We start from the raw sequence: 22,764 nt of genomic DNA on the forward strand, positions 1-22,764 counted from the left end.
GTTTGACGTTTAATATTGACATAGTGTTATTGTTTTTTTTTTTTACAACTGGCTTTAAAGCTTTTGGTTCTAGTTTTTATAGCTGAGCTTTTCTAAATCTTTACTTTCTTTTACTAATAGTCTCTATCTTGAGAGATGCTCTTCATAGGCATAAGCTTAATCAAATAAAGCCTCACTAAAAAAACTTTAGTGAAGTAAATCGATAGCAGTTACAAAGGTAAAAGGCATTGCCAATATTCACATAATATGGCTACGTCCCACTTGGGGACCATAATGATAATGATCATGACCTCCGTTTTTCTCCACATGTTTCCGAGCGTTGTTGCCTTGTGCCACCTCTTGAGATGGGTCGTTGTGAACCAGTGACGTGGTCGCCCCGACCAAAATGACTGCGGTTGTCATGTGGAACGGCTACAGGTGTATATAGGATTTTCTGATCGCTAAGTAGAACATAGCCTATGAGTATTCAAAAATAATCATAGATTTAAGAATTGGTACAAGTACCTCATGGTTACCTACTTTTTAATTAATCGAATTATGTAACTAGTTAACATAAAATAAAAATGGTGAAAAGGGTATAGTGTAGACATTACACTTGTAGAGAAATTGTTTAACGTGTGACAATACGTTAGTGTGACTGTTAGCGACACGCTAATCGGTTGTCTATTGAGTTATTTGTCTACGTACGTACGTTGTATATGTATATGCCTCTTTGAGTATCTGTGGATTTGCTTTAGCGGTAACTTTGAAAACAACACTTGCTTTAGGTATAAATATTGCGTTGTCAATATTTCAGCTTTGGAAAATACCTAAGCAATGAGCTACTTTAAAAGCTGTAACGTATTTCATATCACACTAGCGGATGCCCGCGACTTCATCCGCGTGAAATTTAGTTTTTCAGAAATCCCACGGGAACCATGGATTTTTCCGGGTTGAAAAGTAGCCTATGTGTTAATCCAGAATAAAATCGATTTATATTTCAAATTTCAGCTAAATCGGTTTAAAATTGACAAATTTTCATTCTAACTTTTATCTCCTTGAGGGTTTGATCAAAATCCTTTCTTAGCGGATGCCTACGTCATTAAATCTACCTGCATGCTAAATTTCCAGTGGTTTGGGCTGTGCGTTGATAGATCACTATGTCAGTTACCTTTGAATATTTAGTGTAAGTGGTTAAGTTTTTGTGATTGTATGGGTAATCTCTGGATCTACAAAACCGATTTTGAAATTCTTTCGCCGATAGAAAGCTACGTTATTTGCGACAGTCATAGGCATTTTTTTACTCCGTATTCTTTCGGGAACAGGAACTATGTGAACAAAACTTTTGTAGACCTTGGATAACATTATTGGAGGTTCAGGAAGGATCCCTATTTTTATTTTTTGAAAATATAATATAACCTATAGCCTTCCTCGATAAATGGACTATCTATCACTGAAAGTATTTTTCAAATCGGACCAATAGTTCCTGAGATTAAAGCGTTCAATCAAACAAACCAACAAACAAACTCTTCAGCTTTATAATAATAGTATAGATTGGCAATATCGCCTCGCCTGCCTTTGCCTGTAATTTTCAACTTACCGCACTTATACCGTAATGTACTAATATGGCATAGTTGTATACTCGTCTCGTACATAGTAACATCGTGAGGAAACCTGCATACTTGAGAATTTTTTTTAATTCTCTACGTGTTCACACACATAGAGAATCAAAAAAGTCTGCCATTTCGCATTGGGCCCATCCCATGGCCTATTAGCCTTGGTGGACTATTAGCCTAACCCCTCTCATTCTGAGAGGTGACTCGTGCTCAACATTGAGCCAAATGCCCATGGGTTCTTGATGATCTTTCTATAGATATTAATTACGTCTATGAAGAGTTTGTTGCAGTAAGTCCGTGGTTTTACATCCTCGTTCTTCGGAGAGCAGAGCTGACGATTCCAGTCATTTTTATTAGAAAAACAAATTTTATCACCCACCAAACTGTAGTGAAGCAGTAAGGTGGGGTGGGTCTAAGATCCACGCTCCGTTCCTAAAATTAGTGCTTGCCCAAACACTGTCGTGTATCGTTAAGAGTATTTTATTTAGCACCCGTCAATGATGTTAAATACTGTTAGATGTGTAACTAGGTCATGAAAAATGAGGCGCTCAAAAGTGGAAATTTCCACATCTCATTATTTAAGCAATAAATACCTAAATATCGTATGCAATGTCGAGTTAAGTCTTCAGGAAGTGTAAAAACTATGTAGGTATACACAAATAAATAATGGAATTAAAGACAAAATTGTGCATGTGTGCGCACAATTTTGCTATTATTCGGATCACTTTTTGCGGTGATTTTGTAGGGACGTAACCTATAGATTTTGAACTATCCTAATTCTATAAAAATGTAGGTAGGTATGTAGTTGTAGAGACATTTCAATATGTAAAGTATATATCACACTCACACATTGGGTAAGAACTCATTTTATAAACATTTTCCTCGACAGGGAAATCCCAACAGGCTTTATTGAAAATACTCAATTAAGTAATTACCATTAATTTCTTGCGAGTTCTTATTTTCCTTAAGTAGGAAATTGAAATGTAAAATTAATTACGTTTTCGATAGACAAAATTAAGGTTGTTATAATTTTTTTGGACCAGACTAAAAAATCTGCATCTTTATATTCGCTAATGTTGTTTTTTGCGTTTTGATAACATGGTACAATCATAAAATATATTTTTTCATTCTTTCATACTTTCTTTTGGGAAGAAAGATTAAGAGAAAGCAGTGGCGTAGCGTGCCTTGAAGGGGCTTGTATCAAAATTAGTTGGGGTCCCAAATGAAGGCTAAATTTCTCACTAAAGAAACAAAAAAGTTTGCTTAAAATACATACGACAGTGACTTTTTAACCTATGTAGAATGTTTCCATCTTTTCTGGTGCTCGCATAACCCGGGAAAAAAGAGATTGATTTTTTTACTTTTGTCATTTCTGCAAGCACCAGATTCAGTGTGGTTGTGGATTATATTTTACTAATTTTTGCTTTCACACGTAAGGGGCCGGAGACCTCGTATCATTGAACGGCTGGGTACGGCTGATACGGCGGTAGCTACGCCCCTGATAGAAAGTGAAAATTATACTATAATATAACTACTGAACTCGCTTGATAACAAATGTTTTTTTAAGGTAGGGTAAACCGCATCGTAACGTAACGCGTTACGGCGCCAGACTGTCTGGATTCCCTCTTAAAGTTATCACTTCTGTCAAGCGTCCCGAGAGGCACACGTTGTTTTGTAAAAGATATTCTAGCGAACGCCCGCATTTCGTTCACGTAATATTCTGTTTCACGTAATATGAGGCACATAGTGCGAAGAGCCGATGGACGTTGGGGTCCCAAAGTGCTGGAATGGCGACCCCGCACTAGTAAGCGCAGTGTTGGCCGACCCCCCACCAGGTGGACTGACGACATCAAGCGAGTCGCAGGGATTCGCTGGATGCAGGTGGCTCAGTATCGTGATGTTTGGAAGTCCCTACAAAAGGCCTATGTGCTGCAGTGGACGTCCATCGGCTGATATGATGATGATGATGATGAATATTCTGTTTCTCATTCCCGCAGAAATCATTGCATTTTTCTTGGATAAGAAACAACCTTTGTTCTGCTTGAAGGTCAAATTTATCTGCATACCAAAACCCCTACCTGAAAATGGAAAATTATTACACCGTTTTGCCTCAGAGAGCACAGCACAGCACATAAATCAGTCGGCCCTGACCCAAGGGCGTAGCTACCGCCGCATCAGCCGTACGTATACGAAGTTGAAAACATCCTACATAGGATAGGTCACTGTCATATTAATTCTAAGCAAGCGTTTTTTTCTTTATGAATTTTTTTATTCATTTGGGCCCCCCATCTAATTTTGATACAAGGACCCTCCAAGGCACGCTACGCCACTGTCCTGACCATTATTAACATATGATAGTGATCGTTACAGAGTCAAAATTATCCCCAACCCACATTGGAGCAATGTGGTTCTGTGCTCTAAACTCCTACTATAAAAAGTAAGGTCTAATCCTGTATAGATGACCATTTACGAGTAAATTAGGCTTATGAAGACTATGAGACACGTTATATTTAATTTTTTTTAAGGCAGAGGTCATATCGACTGGATTATCACGGCTCTATCATAGAGTACTAGAGTGGATAGTGTATAGCCCAGTTGACAGCCATATTTTAAAGGCCCACGACAAAGCCATGATTACCTCTCCCTTAAAGGAGAGATGTAGAGCACTCACCACACTACTTCAATGCGGGTTGGCGGGCTTATTGTGAACTTGTCAAATTGACATTAAGAAAAAAATGCGCCTACGTGTTACACGAACACGAATTCTTTGTTTACAAAGCACGATATAGGTATTTTCCCCATTGCATTCTTATCGCAGGGCCTTCCCGTTCTTACTAATAGAATGACAGTTAGTGTGCATGACATTATTATTTTCAGTTACGAGAATTATTAATACCTACATAATATACATGATTGAATAACAAACGATTAAATCGCACTAGTAATTATTTAGCATTAATTTAGGTATAGTATACAGGGTGTTGCGGAGTAAGTCCACTGCTTGACTAATTTTTTTTTAATAAAAAAAAATTTTTTATGTTTTCATACACAGTAATTGAAATAATTCCGACTATTCATGTAACACACGCCTTTATCTATCCTTGCGTTAATCGTAGTAGTAAGACAGTCGATATCGACCAGATATTGCAACTGGCACTCCGTACTTCACTAGTAAGCTACTTCATGATACTTGTCAATGGATAAGTTTGGCTAGGTCATAATATAAAGATGCTATTTAAGGGACACAATTTTAAATCTAACTAATTACAAAAGAAATATGTTTTACTCCGAAAATATTCATTTTAGAACTTACTAGAGTTCCTTAGACATTTTAAATTAATTTTCCCAAAGAATATTACCCTAGAGTTATGGGAAATAGTCCCGAGCACCCTGTATATTATTATCTCTCTGTTAAAATTAATTTAGTAAAATGAAGTAAAAAAACGTATAGGTATATCTTCAAGTTACCTATGTTGGTAGGATAAATTATATTTTTTGTGTTTTTTAATTAATTTAATAGCATATCTATGTAGGTACCATGTAATTATTTTTTATAGGTTTCAATATAAAAAACTAGGCAGCGGTTGAATTTCTTATTTTTTCTGGTAACGTGTTTTTGTAAATCACCTGATTCCTGAAACAATTTTTTTTTTCATTATTTTACATTTCTTTTGTTTTCCTTGCCCAAAACCTGCTTTCTTTTTATCTCATACTTAGGTAGGTCTACTACTAGTACTGACTTGATATAATATTATTATTAGGTAAGTCCTGGGTTCAAACCCTGGTCTATAAAATAATGAGTTTTTCTTTCTCCTAAGCTAAATTTTCAGCCACAGTTAGCCTCCGAAAGTATGTGACGTCATAGGCCGGTCAATATCGAAATCATCTGATGCGCCATCCATTCGAGCAGCATGCCAACCTGCGTTCGAGCAGCATGGTGGGCCTAAGCTCTATGTCCCACCTATTACCTACTTCCATTTTTTTAAGAATATTAGCCATATCTTTTTAAATATAACCAATATTCCCATTCGCCTCCAACTAGTCGGGAAAGACTGCATTAGGAGTGTGTACGACAATATACCAACGGGTTGGAGATCGAACCACCACCTCTCTGTGATGAGTCCGACCGCTCTTACCGTTGAGTTATTGAGGCTATAATAATTAACTAACTCATCATTAATTTCCACCGCACCACATGGGCAGGCCTCCCTCTATACAGGAAGAAAATTTTTTTAGTGCGGATATTTTTATATTTTGTACATAAACAAAATTTAATGATCACGTATTTTTTCTTTTTTTTTTAACTCAAAAATAACAAAATTATCGTTAGCTAAAGTTATTTACTTTTGAACAGAATTTTAGGGTCACCCTATTGTGCGTTTATTTGATTTTCGTTTGATACCTAAAGGACGTCACCAGATCACTTTTAAGCTGAATATATCTTGTTTAGTAATAATATGTACATTATTTTGTTATTTTAGAGACATAAATTAAAAAAAAAATTACATTAAATGTATCGAACTGTTTGTAGATTTATATTCTATTAATGATACAGAACCACGAAAAAAAATATCCGCACTAAAGACTGAATCACCCTGTATAAGAGCTGAGAGCTAAAAGCTGAGCTTAGAGTTTACCCACAGCGCAGTGGCGTGCTTAAGGTGTTTAACTAGGGTATGCACTATAAGTAAAATTTGGAAAATTCCTTGTCCAACAGAATACATATTCTGTCGTCCAACAGGTTTGTATATTTTGCATCTACGAGGTGTACCACGCTACTCCATTGGGGGTCGACGAGTTACATTTGACTATTATTGGAACGATCACTATAACATGTTATTGACAATGAATTAGGCTTCCGAGGCATGGAGGCACATGAACACCATCAACGCTATAATTTTTATTGACAATTTCTTGGAAGAGAGAAAACTTAGAGTTCATAACCTGACTCAGGACTCGAACCCATTACCAGACCACGTAGAAGGTACAATGATACCGATATTTAATGTAAAGCGATTTCACAAATCTGCAAAAAGTAAGGAAAGATGATACGTTCGTGGGCGGGTATATTATTGAGTTCCATAAAGTTCATGTTACTCGACCATTATTTAAACACCAAGAATACTTAAAGCTGATAAAATCATACACATCTATGAAATGGCAAAGATTAAAACCGTAGTAGTGGCATCATGCTGCAATGATTTAACCCTTAACACAGTCTCAGTAGCTCCAAGGTTAAGGGGTGAGTTAAATCCAGACATTAGACGTTTTCAATTCCAACCAGTTCCCACCAGTTTTGGACTATTATCGTACCCAATCGTTGCTCAAACTTTTTGCTTTCTTAGAGGAGAATTAATTAAATTGGGATGATTAACCATGTTTAAAATATAGCTAATAGTTTTTAAAGATATCTTATAAATAGGCAATAAAAGAAGACCTGCTTAGAAACATCGTAGGTTGGGTATAATAATATATATATAGGGTTAGGTAAATATAAATAAATATTTGATTGTTTTCCGTACGTGATAAGGCCATTAAACGGCTCCTTAATAGCTAGACCGATTTTAATACATTTTTGTGTGTTTAACTGGATTCTTAGATGGTCTATAGTATAAATTGGCAAGTGCAATCGGGGTCTAGAACTGTTAATGTTTTACGAGCACCAGAATATAATACTTTAAAAAAAAAATATTGAGCATGTAAAAATAGCTGATAATGAACAGGTAGTGTTTGATGGTGTACTTATTCTGTGACGGGTCAATACATGCTCAAGTCACTTGCTCCGTAGCTTGGGGTAGTTTCAACTTATGAACCAGGTAATTACTGGCAGGAAACTATATATTAGGTCAATTAGTTTATTCTTTGTTTTTTTTTTTTATATACGTATAGCTTTTTCTTTTTCTAGAAGGTGGTAACTGCGTCCTGTAATCAAATAAGTCTAGAAAATGTAAAGACTAATTAAATTCATAGCTGACCGTTCATTCAAAACCCATAATAATTGCTCCGCTTGGGAGGTCGTTAAGTGTCGCATCTGAATAATATAATCATTGGCAGTTCGCCCTTCCAAAGCAAAACGCGGGGCGCGATATATAGCTTGAAAGTTGCGAGGTCGTTTCGTTGTGAACAGTTCACGCAATACGAGACCTCACGCCGTCACTTCTAAACTTTAAGGTAAAAATTATGCACAATTGAAAATATATTAGAAATATTTTTAATTTCATTAATTATTTTGTAAGATAATGAGATTCAATTAGACTTCTTTTTAACACACTTCCTTTCATTTATCCGTTTTGAATATTTGCATGTTATTTAACAATTTATTTAACAATTGCATCTTCTGTTATTTACAATAAAGATATTTAAAGTTAATTTAAAAACTTATTATTTTAATATTTGATTAAAATTTAATTCGTAATTGTTCAATTGTTTCATAGACTACTTAAAAATCTCCGCGAAAATATTTTTTAATTTTATCGTAAATAATTAGCTACGTAAGCTTTTTGAGCTATTTTAATATTTTAATAACTTATAAAGTACCTCTAACTATATGGATATTTAAATATTTTATAGTATGATAATATTATTATGAATGTTTTTTTTTGCCAAACCTATTGGTAGCCAATAGCCAATGAAATAATTTATTACCATTTGCGGTGCGCCATTGAAATCCTAGGTCAACGTTAATTAAAATACGAGTACTATGTAACTAACATAGGAGGTCATGTTCATTGTCAAATGACTATCTGTGGAACTTTAAACAAAAAAGATTGTACATTTTGAAGGCAATCGCCGACTGCCGCCAAACTTTGGGTCTTTCAACACACTAAACGTTAGGATATGATTATGAAAAACGGAAAGGTCCATGACATAGTTTAGCATACGATTTTACGATGTTGTTTTATATACTCTCTTTTTTTTTTTTTTTTTTATTGAGAAAGAATACAATAAGGAACTTAAGCTAACTTATCCTAATAACTATACAAATCATGCCCACGTGGAATGGTGGCAAGAATACTGGCTGCATTTCCGCGCTGGACAGCCAGGCTGATCCTTTGCGCAAAAAATGAGCCAGCCCTTCTGTCACCAGTCGAGGCAACAAGCCGCGGTGAAATAGTACGGAAAAATTTTTTGGCACTGCGACTCCATGGCCCAAGGGTCTCCACGGCAAAAGGTACAAATATGTAACTCTCTGTCAGAGAGGCATACTTGAGCCATACTCTCTTGATATATTTCTTCTGAAAAATTCCATTTTATTTAATTTACAAATTCATTTGAAGAATACTTATTTACGTTACGGCGACCTCCGTGACGCAGTGGTTTGCGCGGTGGATTTACAAGGCGGAGGTCCTGGGTTCTATCCCCGGCTGGGCTGATTGAGGTTTTCTTAATTGGTCCAGGTCTGGCTGGTGGGAGGCTAGTTACCACCCTACCGACAAAGACGTACCGCCAAGCGATTTAGCGTTCCGGTACGATGTCGTGTAGAAACCGAAAGGAATGTGGATTTCATCCTACTCCTAACAAGTTAGCCAAACAAAACTCTATAAAATTAAAAAAAACAATTTCTAAATAATGTTTATCGACCGCTTTTAATTTTTTTTTATTATAGTTTAATAAATACGAGTGATTATAGATATAGATTAAATGTAGGTTTTAAATAAAATTCCTCCTCCAATTAGTGGATACGAGTACGACAATAGTTGAGTGGGCCAGGATTGAACCTACGACCCTCTCGATCTTATGATAAGCGAGGTCTATCGCTTCGGAATCCCTACAGTGGATGTACTGAGGCGATAAAATTAACAAAGATATTATTTCCACCGGGAAAAGAAAAGAACCGTGATAGCCCGGTGGATATAACCTCTGCCTCCGATCCCAGAGGGTGTAGGTTCGAATCCAGTCCGGGGCATGCACCTCCAACTTTTCAGTTATGTGCATTTTAAGAAATTAAATACCAGGTTTCTCACACGGTTTAGAAAAAACATCGTGGAAAACCTGCGTGTCTAAGAATTTTCTTAATTTTCTAGGTGTGTGAAGTCTGCCAATTTGGCCTAACCCTTCTCATTCTGAGAGCAGACTCAGCAGTGAGCCGAATATGGGTTGATAATGATGATGATGATTATGATGATTATTTCCTAATTCACAGATTCAAGATGTGGTTCGCGTATTTCACTACAATGGTGGCGTTGGCGACGGTAGCCAGCGGGTTCCGTCACGGCGCGCCAGAGAGTGCTTGTAAGCACATGACCCCGGGGCATGGGGTGCCGCCCCAGTCGACGATTCCGCCATACGTTATAACCCCCAGTACCAAGGTGAGAACTGAGACAATAAACAAAGGACAACGGCACAGATAACATATGTACAAGAACTTAGAACGGGTAGAATCGTACCCGATTTGTGAAAAACCCTAACTCGATATTTCTCTAGAAACAAAAATAAAACATTAGTTATTTTACACCTAATAATAATTTTAATTAACTGTTCATAAATTAATAAATTTAATTAATACGTTTAGAACTTAGAACAATTACATACATAGTTTTATTATCTTTTGAATAATATTTTACAAATTTATTTCCAGTAGATTCCTACAACTGGAAAATATGACAATGCCCACAATAACTATTCCACTCTATTTTATAACTGTACGGCCTGGGTATAGTTTTCATATTTTAGTGCCCGTTGTCCTTTACCTCACTTACCACCAGGTGAGATTGTAGTCAAGGGCTAACTTGTAAAAGAATAAAAAAAATAAAAAAAAATCTAACTTAAAGTGCCTTCTTTTACCAGACTGTCAAAGCCGGCACCCCCATGGAAGTGACGATCTCTGGCAAGTCCAGTAAGGACACCATCCGAGGGATCATGCTGCAAGTACGCGGCTCTGACGACAAAATCGTGGGAACCTTCAAGGTGGATCCTCAAGACTCTATCTCCCAGCCCATGAAGTGCGATGCCCAAGGAGTAAGTTAATTTCACCTCCATACTATCTGTTAACGGACACGCGTGACTTCGTCTACGTTTTTCACAAATCCTGCGGGAACCGTAGATTTTTCGGGATCAAAAGTATATGTTATTAAAATCGGTTTAGCCTTGCCAAAGATTCGTTACAAACAGAAAGATTGTCTATTTATCCGTGATAATTTTTGGAACGGCTAACTAACATTTTAAGAAGCTTTTGAGTTTTAGTATCGTGTAAAACCATAAGCACAGAATATTATTTTAAAATCGCAGACAGTTCTGACAGACAGTTCTGATCAGTTTGAAGGTGGTGCCAACTGCAAATCCAGTGTCTTGTTAGAAGGTAGCACATAGATAAGATGTTATTTTTTGCATTATAGTTTAGGTTAATTTTTGAGTTAGAAGTGAGTTGAATTTTTTTAATCAAAAATTTTCATCACGCTACCATCAATAACGTAGATGGGAGAAACGGGAGAAGTTACTCCATTTTTTTACAGCGATACTACTGTAAGGGCTAGATTAAAGAAGTATAAGGGCGGTCCGCTAGCTAAAAATAAAACGTTTGTTTTTCATTGCCTGAAAATAGAACTAGAGATTCTGTTGAAATATTTATACTAGTAGTAGGTAGTCTAAGTTTATATTTCTGAAGCACTTAGTAATAAATGTAGGTACATAATACATTAATAACTTAAGTTAAAATGTTCTTGTATTCCTTATCGGTTATCCGCATCAATGTCCTAAAGTAACTAGATACTTAAACTATTATTTAAATGCTTTGAACTTCCTTGTTACAATTAATTGTGATTCTATTATTGTTGCGAGCCAGTGTGCTTATAAAAACTAACAGCAATAAATTTATACTCGTAAGTACTTATCCATTGTTGTTAAAAGACCTTCGCGTTCTAACTAGCTTTTTAGAGTCTTTGCGGACTAAGTTAAAAATTAAAATTGTATGACAGCGTGCTCCTAAGCGTAAAAATTATACAGCAGTTCCTTGTTTCACTACTGTCCTTCTGTCTTGGGAATTAAATTCAGTTTTTTCAAGTAAACCAGCTAGCATATTCACCATTTTGGTCTTTATTATCAATTTGTTAAAATAAACATCAAATCAATTGACAAAATGTCATCTACATACTCGTATTGTATGATATCCACCAGTAAGCATCGGATGACATTTGTTACTTATAAATTTATAATCTCTATTTCGTATACGTCAAAGATGACATTTCTCAATTGATTTGATGTATATTTTAATAGTTATTAGCAGAGTAAAGGTATTTACTGTGGTATTAGATTGGTATTTATATACCAAAATAGTGAATAGGTCAGCTGAAAAGCCGTTACTTTTTTGTTATCACTGTCTCGCAGAATTGTTTAGTTACGCTCGTATACAACCTTTTTTAACATTCTATTTTTACCCAGTAATAAATGCTGCTTGGTGTTTTTTCGTATTATAGTATAATACCTTTATCTATAAAAGAAGCATCTTGAAGAATCATAAATCATGTTGCTCACGACCTTACTAGACTTCGATGTTGTAATCTTACAAATGCTGGGAAGCCATCATTTTGAGGACTTCGTTTTATCTAGACTTTATATTATATAGAGGTAAGGTTTGTGAGGTTGTAGGACTACGAAGTAATCTCTGGATGTAGATACTAAGCAGATTTTGAAAATTATTTTACTAATTGAAAGCCACGATATTTGTGTTATAGGCTATACCTATTAAAACCCGGTATTCCCACTGGCCACTGGCTATTAAGAGCCGTGATAGCCCAGTGAATATGACCTGTGCCTCTGATTCCGGATGGTGTAGGTTCGAATCCAGGGTATGCATCTCCCACTTTTCAGTTATGTGCATTTTAGGAAATTAATTACGTGTCTCAAACGGTGAAGAAAAACATCGTGAGGAAACCTGCATACCTGAGAATTTTCTTAATTCTCTTCGTGTGTGAAGTCTGCCAATCCGCATTGGGCCAGTGTGATGAACTATTTGACTAAACCCCTCTCATTCTGAGAGGAGATTCGAGCTCACCAGTGAGCCGAATATGGGTTGATATTGATTGATCGATTCAGAAGCGCGCGATTCAATACGCGGGTAAAACCACGGGGCTTCTGCTAACAAAATGTATAAGGAGAATGCAGATAGATACTCTGGATCTATACTAGTCTAAGTACTTATAGTATGAAGTCTAGGATCACAAGTAGACATAGTTAGATACTCATTATTCGGTAAGAATTTAAATGTCAATACAAATTGGCTATTCAACGAATATTGTACAATTATTTGCGGTGCGTATTAGTAATTCTAGTGATTTGTTGTAGGCAGTGTATATACATATTTTTGTTGTAAGTAATTGTAGCTTTTGACCTCTCCTGCGTAGTAGCGAGTAGGTAATTCACCTCGCATGCCAATCAACTATTTCTCGGTAGTCAAATACAATATATTTTTTTAGTTACCATGTTTTTACATACAGGACAAAAGTGGTAATGTTTTATGGTTCAACTCAAATGGGTTCTACTAAAAATTAATCTATTTTACCAATTTCTAAATTACTAATTAATTTGATTAAACCTTCTTATAAATTTTTAATTTAGTTGAACCAGGATTAACTTGAGAAGATAACGCTTTTACAACTTAATTAATAACTCCGAAAAAACGACCCAAGAATCGAATCCTGAAGGTACCATGATCTAAAGTCACTTAGAATAACCAGTGGACATAGGTATCTACTTACTTATCATTCCATAGTTAATCATACATAACATAGGAAGTATAATATATTGATTTTAGAGCAGCCTTAAAATACTTGGATGGTTGAGAGTCTCGACGAGAGGTTCTGAAACTTCATTTTTCCATAGACCACTTTCAAAATCTAGCTGGTTGCGGTGGACTCCTTGCTTCATTACCATTTCCCAAATATCAAAAAAATACCTAATGTCTAACTAACTATAGATACTTTCGTTGCGGCTCCAAACAACAAAATTTTCAGTTTTCGAAAACTTAGTGAGATTTGATTGCTGAATTAAATAATTAATTGTGCTGAGAGTAGTTGTGCACAGCACAAGGATCCAAAAATTCTCACTTGTTTTATTTAGACAACGACCAATTCAGTATGAAACTAGATAAAGTTTCATGGACCCCCCGTTAAAATCCATTTTTTTGGTGACGCCAACGTAGACCCCTGTTGAGTCTCCTGTGGACACCTTGACCACTTTGGGAACTATTGGTCTAAACCCTTGAAACCTGATCTTCTAAAGCATTATACGAGTATGGTAGTTAGTACAGGCTGACAAACTTCCGTTCTTCCTAAAATGAAGTGTCTGGCTATCGCAGGCTCTCGGTCCATTGGTCAACTTGCCCAGTGTAAAATGACTAGCGGTCCCTTAAACTTGGTAGAACCTTTAGACCTTCTTAATCCAGCCGTCAAAAAATCCGTTCATAGTGGACGCTGTCTGCAAAAATCTCTGTATTTCAAGAAGTTTTCGATATTTCTGGTGACGCTTTTAGATATACCAATTTATGGCAGGCGTCCACAGAGTACGTATCGGACGCATTAGACGGATTTAAAATTTTTCGGTAGATAAAATCTGTTCGATGCGGATCTGTGGACGCCTGATAAAAGATCATTTAGATTTGTAATGTACACGTACAAACTATTGATCGCCCGACTGTCTCGAGAGGCTTGTATTTATAGACTACTCAATGCAATATTGCAATGTTGGTATATTGACAGTGTTCGTCACGTGTCACAGACTGTATCCTGCTGTCAGAATATTGACTTCCGGTAACAATACTGAATTCTAGTCATGAACAGTCTGTAGGCTGTTGACATGTAGTCCTATATACTACAAGATTACTTATCTAAAATACTCTTTTACAGGACACTGTAACGCACAAGTTGCACGATGAGAAGGACGACAAACAGACCGTCTACTACACCTGGACCCCTCCAGCTGGCTACAATGATATTGTCAAATTCAGGTTGGTTACTCACCATTATCATTAATTATTATTATCAGCCTACTTTAAGGTCTCACTACAGCCTACAGGTCAGCCAAGTTAGCCCTTGACTACAATCTCACATGATGTTGTGATGTGTGACTCAAGTTATGACAATCTATCTAAAATGGAAGCGGGCTAACTTGTAAGGAGGATTAAAATAAACACCCCTCGGTCTACACGACATCGTACCGTAACGCTTAATCGCTTAGCGGTACGTTTTTGCCGGTACGGTGGTAACTAGCCACGGCCAAGCCACTCACCAGCCTGACCTGGACCAATTAAATCGGCCCAGCCGGGAATTTAACCCAGGACCTCTGTCTTTTAAATCGCGCATACCACTGCGTCTCGGAGGTCGTCATATACATCGCGACCAAAACACGATCAGTTTTATCTGATGTCCTGCCGTTTGCGCTGCAAGATCATGAGCTTATTGGATGGTCAGTGGCTAGCATAACTGAAAAGAGCTAAAGAATTATGGCTAAATATTTGATTGTTTAACTTAATAATGTATAGTGTATAGGCGTTCCCACAGTGTAATTTAATTCACAATTTTTTTTTCAGGGCTACCATCGTTAAGACCGGCGAAGTTTTTTGGGTCGGCTTAGAATCTGCGCCCGTTAAAGTGACCCTTTAAATTAATTACAAGTGAATCAAGTTCGCAAAACCTTATTTTTATTAAAAATGCTGTGACATTTAATTTATAGTGTATATTTTACGTAAAATAAACAATTTTCGATAAATTAAGTCATTTATTTCAAAACAACATAAAAAATAAAAAAAGTACAGAAAAGTTGTAACATTTTTTATACTACTTGTAGCACCTAGAAAAATTGTCTTAGAGATCAATACAAAAATTCGTACATTAGCAGTATATAGGAACAAGCACTCATATTTATCGATGAAATTACTGTTTTCAGGCAAGACTACTTTTAGCGGTCAAATTGGTTCGTGTTTAATGTTTATGTAAAACTAACTATAAATATGAGTGCAAATTGTAACTCTAAGGCTACGTCCATACGGTAGTTCACTGCACATTTTTGTAGGAAAACCTTACCAAACGTAAGTGTTGGCATTTTTTATATGCAAGAGTAGGTATCATATAAATCAAACGTATGTATTACCTTATTGGTACTGATTTTATACATAAACATGGTAGCTTAGTAAGGTACCTACTCGTAGTTACTGTACTAGAAAGTAAGATACGTTAATCCGGCAAGTATATTAGAATTATTAATTTACAAAAAAAATCATAACCTGCGTATAGCTTAGCAACTTCGTTCGTAACACTCCCGATGGTCCGCGCGGGCCGGGGGCGTGTAGCGATGAATGAAAAATTCACGACTGATGCACCTTACTTCCCCGCACGCACGATTTCACACCCGCGCAGTCTTTCCCCCTGTCGCCCGCATATCATGGGAGTGTCATCAACAAACTTGCCAGACTATAGGTACGCCTGTAACAGGCGTGACATTTAGGCACGCCTCTACCTAAATGTCATGCCTAAGCCTTTAGGTAACTTACAGTATCCCTACGATAACTTGTTTCAGGAATTGAATATACATATTAAGTTTTATACTTTTGTCTACTTCAGCATTTTCAAAGAAAATCAGAATGAATCCGTTGAACGTTTTAAGCTTTCGCAGGAACAGAGGTAAAAGAGAACAAGTGTGTTTTACCAATCCCGTTTTGAGCATGATATCCAACGCTAATTGCGACGGATAAGTGTATATCTTATTCATTCATCATATCATTGCCAACTTAACACTACTATTGTGTCTAGCGCCTCGATTACCAGAAGGCCAAAGAAGAGATATCTCATGAAGAGAATATACATATTGTCGACCATTTGCGACACAATTCCGCTATTAATCGACAATATGTTTTTTTGTCTTCACAAGACAGCTCATCTCGTGGCATCTTAGGCCCACTGGTAATTCCGTAAAGATCAAGTATTCGATGCATCAAATATATCACTTACAGTCACATCCTATAAGATACAACCTGGAAATAGCAGCATTGTGCATGCACTAAGCAAACTTGGGAGCATAAGCGATTTTCATTACGCATTGCAATAAGGATGATGACGGTTTTTTAAATTGTATATACATTAGGAGTATTATATATATATAAAGCAATTTTGTAAAAGTAACAACAGGGTATCTGCGATCATTACTTTCGGACCTACAGAGATTTGAAGGGTCATATTTGCGGCACTGCCACGGATCCCTGAAAACGCCTCACACAACAGGGCAAGAAATAATGAAGTCGTTGATCATAACGATCATTAAATTGGTATGGGCGTTCTAACAAAATTAGACAATATTATCTTTGATATTAGTGCGTTTTTGTTGATAGTTCATTTATTTAAAAATGCCACGTTTGATGTAAGGAAGCTAAAAATGTATGAATTTTCGTCAAATTACGATAAAAGATTTTTAGTATATTTTGAAATTTTATAATCTTATTTATTTTGCAAATATACAGACAATCTTTGCTTTTTATGTATAAATTAGTTAACATTGACATTATTTACCCGAATGTCTTATAAAAAGTCATCATCCCCATTGCATTATTAGTATTACCGTGTGAACCTAGCCTCTGAGTCTGAAAAAACAAGACGATATTCACGAGAATGAAACAAAGCCAATTGACAGTAATTCAAGAACTGAGTCACATATCCCGGAGACAAAGCAATTCCAAAGAATTTTACCAGCTACTTAACCCTATCAGTATAAAATCTCAAGAGTCTCAATTATGGCAGTACATCCGACAGTTGAGTTACCTATACGTAATTTTAATTATTACTTAGGATAATATGAAGATGTTAAACTAATTAAACATGTGCCTTTGATTGATTACGTACGAGTACAAGCAAGCAGCGAATCATATCAGAATACTCTTACCTACTTAAGCAATTTACAATGTATAAATGAGACAAATCATTGCACTTACATTGGGGAAGATAAATAGGGCAATACAGTTCATTTATTATTAATACCTATTCCACAAATGTTATATAACCGTTAGCAAATATAGAAATCCAGCTGAGGCAAAAAGCGATAATTCCATGAGACTTAATAACTCTAGAATGAAAAACTAAATGGTTGCTAACAATAGCGGTTTTAGGCCCTTTTTATTGTGTATTTGCTGTAGCCTCATTTTGGGATTTTGGCGAGCGCAATCTGCCAGAGTCTAAAACAATACAGTAAAAAAAATGGAAGGGACGGAATGTATAGTTACCCACACTCTTTAAAAAGTATTGTAAGCTGTTTGGCCTTAGTTGGGATGCCGAATGTAAAACTACGACTAGGATATCGGGGATTGCGACTTCGCTGGAATTTAGATCATGCGGCATGCATTAGATAGGGCGTCTTAATCCCGACAAATTTAAATTTTTTTCGTCAAATGTAGAGGCAATCCCATTATAGGATCCTTTGAGAGACCTCAAAAATTCAAACTCTTTTTTATTACATTTTCAAAGGACAGTAAGTTAATGACCGAATTCGAACTTGACTTTAAGTAGAAGGTACCTACGCCTTACTGCAAGTCGGTGAATTACGATATACTTATAATGTGTAGGTACCTAGGTTTATAAGAAAATCCGGAGAAAAGATACTATATAGAGACAGACTATAAAGTATAATATTTAAGAGTTCACAACCCTGAATAGTAATCACGGCTCGCTGGCTCTTTTGATGTCAAGATTATAAACGTCGCCTGGTTTGCTTAAAATAGCTCAACTGATGAATAGACGGCAAACATATTTTACAATAGCCGTGTGATTTATCTTCGTATTGCATGTCATGTCACTGTTTACCCATACGAGTCAGTTTTGCCATTCCTAAAATATAAATGTGGACACACCTTATTATGCATATAAAAATTCTAAAGCAGTAGATAAGTTGTGTTCATCGTTAAGTTCGGCTAGGATATATACATAATATGATACGTTATAGACAAATCGACGTATTGTAACATTGCGGTGAAATTTATTAAAATTTTAAATCAGGTCATCTATTAAAAAAGCGTTCAAATACAAAGAATCCATTGCCAAGTATATGTTCACACGACAGCGTTTTTAAAACACAACGCTTTTTTTCGAGCAGTGATCCATTTTCAATTTTGGGCGTTGGAAATAGACCTTCATTTAACAACATACTATATTTGAACGCTTTTTTAATGTCCGTTAAAAAGCTCTCGCGCGATTATGGGGTTCTCTTCGGTTTTCATATATTGTTTTCATATATTGTTTTCATATTTTGATGGATTTTCATATGTCAATTATAAAAATAATATATACAAATTCAGATTATTCAAATCTTCATAATAATTTATGTTAATAAGTGCAATAGATATCTAAATATTTGAGAAATCTATTAGAGCAAACACTGGAAGATGATTATAGAACGACTTGACATTGAAACAAGATAAGTACCTATCCACAGTGTAAACATTTAGAAAATCCTAATTGACTACAAACATACAATTCCATATATAGACACCAAATATGTTTTTGATACAGCTCACTCCACGAAAATTGAAACGCGCAATACGTTTTTTTTTAGTATTTTCTATAATGTAAATCTATCTTTACTTATGTAGAAACTATACATCTTGGGATCTAATGAAAGGTAGGTATATAGGTTAATTAAGCGAATATGCCGCGGACGACGCAAAGGTATATTATATTTTGTAAATTGTGATCAGATTTGTAAATGAACTAAAAGGCTTATTTACTAATTTTTTTTTTCAACTTTCGTGGAGCACCTGTTTATACCTTAATAATTATAAAAAGATATGCAGAATTTATGTTACAAATGTAAAAGTGCCTCTTGCATGATCAATGCATATAACATGCAGTTGAGGATACATGAATATTCATACAGTTTTATGAACTACAGTCTTACAAATATGTTTAGGCATTTCGTAAATTTTCATTTATTATCTATGGAAGTACAGTTAAGAAGTTTTCATTGGAAGGGTAGACAAATAGTAATAATTAATCTGTAGTTTGACATAAACTCATGATAATAAGGCAAATAAAAATTTATAAAGTATAGAACTTATTGCAATACAATTACAATTTTATTAAACAATAACTACCTAAACTTACAATATCATATAATAGGTATAGATATATGTATATAATTTGTTTTCATATTTTTATATATTATATACTTTAGTTTATATAAAAGAAACATTAAAGCCTCTTACTGAAATTTCCTGTCATAAATCACCCATAAAAATTATATTTAGTGGCAAGCATTGAACTTAACTTTAAGTAATTATGTATTAAATTATTATTATTGTTATATTTTAGGCAAACTAGGCTGTGCCTTCATGTATGTATTTGTAAAACATAATATTATTAATAATTGAATTTTGAAGATATAGTACATTATAGTATATAATTTAATACAATATATTTTATACAAACAAATTATATGATAAACCTATTTGGTCTGAATTAAATGCATTAAAATTTAAGAACTTATATCTTAAATATGAGACATCACAGTTAATACTGAATTGATAATAAAAATACACACAATAAATTATAAAAAACACACAGATAAAGAATAAATAATGGCAACACCTCTAAAAAGCATAATGTACAAGTGGAGAGATACTAAGATATGCCTAGTTCGGACTACTTTAGTCGAGTACGAACGATTTTTGGATTTACCGCCCAAAAATTGTTTGTACTTGACTAAAATACTAAATTAGTCTGAACTAGGCTTGGTAAATTGGCTCTTCTACAGAAAAAAGACCAAGGTAAGTTGCCAGATTAAAAACCTTAATAATTAAAATTTAGCTATAGTATGATTTTAATTCTATAGATGAATATAGAATTGAAATCGTACTATAGCTAAATTTATAGAATAAAATGAATAGATGTTCATAAGGTTTTTAACCAAGGAATGTACAACAGTACAGTACACATACAAATTATGAAACATAAAAAAACTTCTTCTATTATGTATGTAAAGCTTAGGGTTGGCAGTGCATTTTCACATTCATGAAGTCTGTACTAAAAAAACATGATATAGATATTCACATAAATTAAAGTAAAATAGAAAAAAATAACTGTGTATGTTCAAATTATATTATAATTGTAATATTAAATATCTTAATAAAGTAACTACCCTCTATATAATAAGCTCATTAAAAAAAACAAAAAGGTAAAAATATAACAGCCACTGGCAACCCCTATTAAAATATAATTATCTTGATAATGAACCAAAATCACACATAGAGGCAGCATCTTTTATTCTTTATCTGCAACAGCTATGAACGTACATTCAGTAGTTTATCATTGCTTCTGTATAAAATAGCTCTGTCGTTTTAGTTGCCTATAAAGAGAGATATACTTCCCTGCGGCTGAAGTCCTGGGCACTACATATTGTTTGCAGAAGAGCTTGGGGTCATGTGCTCTCTCTGAGAGCTCTCCACAGTCTAGGGCACGCAGAAATGTGAGCACAAATGTGAAACAGTTGTGTCTCTCTTCATTATACCGTTCTGCTTCCCATAGTGGACTTAAGCTCACCTAAAATTACAATTATTATTAATTACAAATACACTTTGGAGTCAAGGATTAACTCAGTTTGCTATGTATGCTATACATTATGTTTTTGTAATAAATGTAATATTATGTTGTCAGTCTAGTACAAGCAGAATTTTTGAATATGGAAAGGGTTGTAAAAAACTAGGGTTTGGCTTATAAAACATTGGCTTTACTTTTACAAAATATATCCAATATTCTAATATCTCAAGCAATAGCAATCTAAGATTGGAATATTCTTGGAAAGGTCTATAAGTACACAATAAGATGTTAATCTCTACCATTTAATAATGGCATTATCATCTAAAAAGAATGATTGATGATAACAAAATTTAATATTACAAATGTGAAAGTGTAATTCGTTTGTCATCTGTCTTTATTGAACTTTTGGACTGATTTTAGTGATTATATCTATAAAGACAAAGCATGTACAGCCACTAATAGTCTAGACAGTATTTACCTACCTGTTACCTATTTTAGCACACCATAAAGCATCTGAGGTAAAAAAAAACAAAACTATAGCAAATGCAAAATAAATAAAATTTAAATGTATATTACCTTTAACAGTACACCATCCCATATTTCATTCCAAAGCTCATCAAATTGTTCTAATAAAAGACATTGGTCCCAGTCTACGCTAGTTTCACATCCGCTCCATTTCTTGGTAATGGGGTCAACGCTCCGGATGCCCTCCTCACTGAACTCCACAACACACCCTTGAGAGTTGGTGACCCCTATGTGCAAGTCTTTAGAATTGTAGTAGTCACTGAAAAACAATAGCCGTATACAGTGGCGTGCATACAATTTTCAAGTAGGGTAGGCACTATACAAATAAAATGAGTCAGGGTATGCAGCACATTTTTACATTTATGAACTGCATGTCACTGGCTGTATATTATACCCGTTATCTGTCAGGGATGTGAATCAACATACAAAGAAAATGTGGACTAATTAATGCTATTGTGTAAGTATATCATGGGGTACTTACTTTAAGAAATCACCATGAGTAGGCTTCATGACGATAGCCCTCGGATGTTGAGAGGCTTTTACAAAAGGATATGGTACTCTGTAACAAAAATAGGACACTTGGCAACAAACTCTCACTTTGTGTAATCACAGAAAATGAATTCGAATAATTAAACAATTAAACATACAATAGTAATGTAAGCTCACCTAAACGGTAAGAGATTGTAATCGTATCTATCTAGTTTCTGTTGGCAAACAGGGCAATTTTCAGGGATAATGGTACAAAACACTTTGTGTTCGCAATGGTGGAAACAAAGGATACCCGGATCCATTTTTTAGTTAAATATCTTCAATGTTCTATATTAAACAATCACTTCTGAAGATTTCAAGCTAATCGCACAGTCGTGAACGCGATCGTAAGAAAAGAAAATTTTATTTTAAGCCGCAATTTATGACTGATTAAGCAAAAATCCAATTGGAAACTATTGTTCTGTTCTGTTCCGCCGTCAAACGCTCTTTCCACATCTTGAAGGCCTTCCAAGTTACGTTCTAAAGTTAAATGTCAAAGAATAATAAATCATTGATAAATTAGGAATATAAAAATTATTCAGTGTTTTAACCCATTTTCTTTAATTTAATATTTTGATTGTATTTAATTGATTATAGATAAATTCTAAATA

At 35.0% G+C, this 22,764-nt stretch overlaps 2 protein-coding genes across 2 annotated transcripts; one reads left to right on the plus strand and one right to left on the minus strand.

The window, feature by feature from the left end:
* Positions 1–7,630: 7,630 nt before the first annotated feature.
* Positions 7,631–15,296, plus strand: LOC112058274 (putative defense protein Hdd11). The gene is made up of 5 exons (XM_024098985.2): positions 7,631–7,766; positions 9,739–9,904; positions 10,383–10,553; positions 14,435–14,535; positions 15,118–15,296. Exons 2-5 carry the CDS (start codon positions 9,746–9,748, stop codon positions 15,188–15,190), a joined length of 504 nt encoding a protein of 167 aa, XP_023954753.1. The 5' UTR covers positions 7,631–7,766; positions 9,739–9,745; the 3' UTR covers positions 15,191–15,296.
* On the minus strand, positions 15,286–22,621 carry LOC112058275 (MKRN2 opposite strand protein). Its single transcript, XM_024098987.2, has 4 exons — positions 22,292–22,621; positions 22,107–22,184; positions 21,677–21,884; positions 15,286–21,103 (listed from the first exon to the last, which is right to left on the minus strand). The coding sequence occupies exons 1-4, from the start codon at positions 22,414–22,416 to the stop codon at positions 20,870–20,872; spliced, it is 645 nt and encodes a 214-aa protein (XP_023954755.1). The 5' UTR covers positions 22,417–22,621; the 3' UTR covers positions 15,286–20,869.
* Between the last annotated feature and the right edge of the window lie 143 nt (positions 22,622–22,764).

Source organism: Bicyclus anynana, chromosome 3 (genome assembly GCF_947172395.1).
Source record: "Bicyclus anynana chromosome 3, ilBicAnyn1.1, whole genome shotgun sequence".
In the NCBI taxonomy this organism is placed as follows: Eukaryota; Metazoa; Arthropoda; class Insecta; order Lepidoptera; family Nymphalidae; genus Bicyclus; species Bicyclus anynana.

Coding starts and splice junctions, on each gene's coding strand:
- LOC112058274 (XM_024098985.2), top strand. CDS start 9,746: ATGTGGTTCGCGTATTTCACTACAATGGTGGCGTTGGCGACGGTAGCC. Junction 10,554..14,434: donor TGAAGTGCGATGCCCAAGGA/GTAAGTTAATTT, acceptor ACTCTTTTACAG/GACACTGTAACGCACAAGTT. Junction 14,536..15,117: donor AATGATATTGTCAAATTCAG/GTTGGTTACTCA, acceptor TTTTTTTTTCAG/GGCTACCATCGTTAAGACCG.
- LOC112058275 (XM_024098987.2), bottom strand. CDS start 22,416: ATGGATCCGGGTATCCTTTGTTTCCACCATTGCGAACACAAAGTGTTT. Junction 21,885..22,106: donor ACTCATGGTGATTTCTTAAA/GTAAGTACCCCA, acceptor ATTGTTTTTCAG/TGACTACTACAATTCTAAAG. Junction 21,104..21,676: donor GGGATGGTGTACTGTTAAAG/GTAATATACATT, acceptor TTGTAATTTTAG/GTGAGCTTAAGTCCACTATG.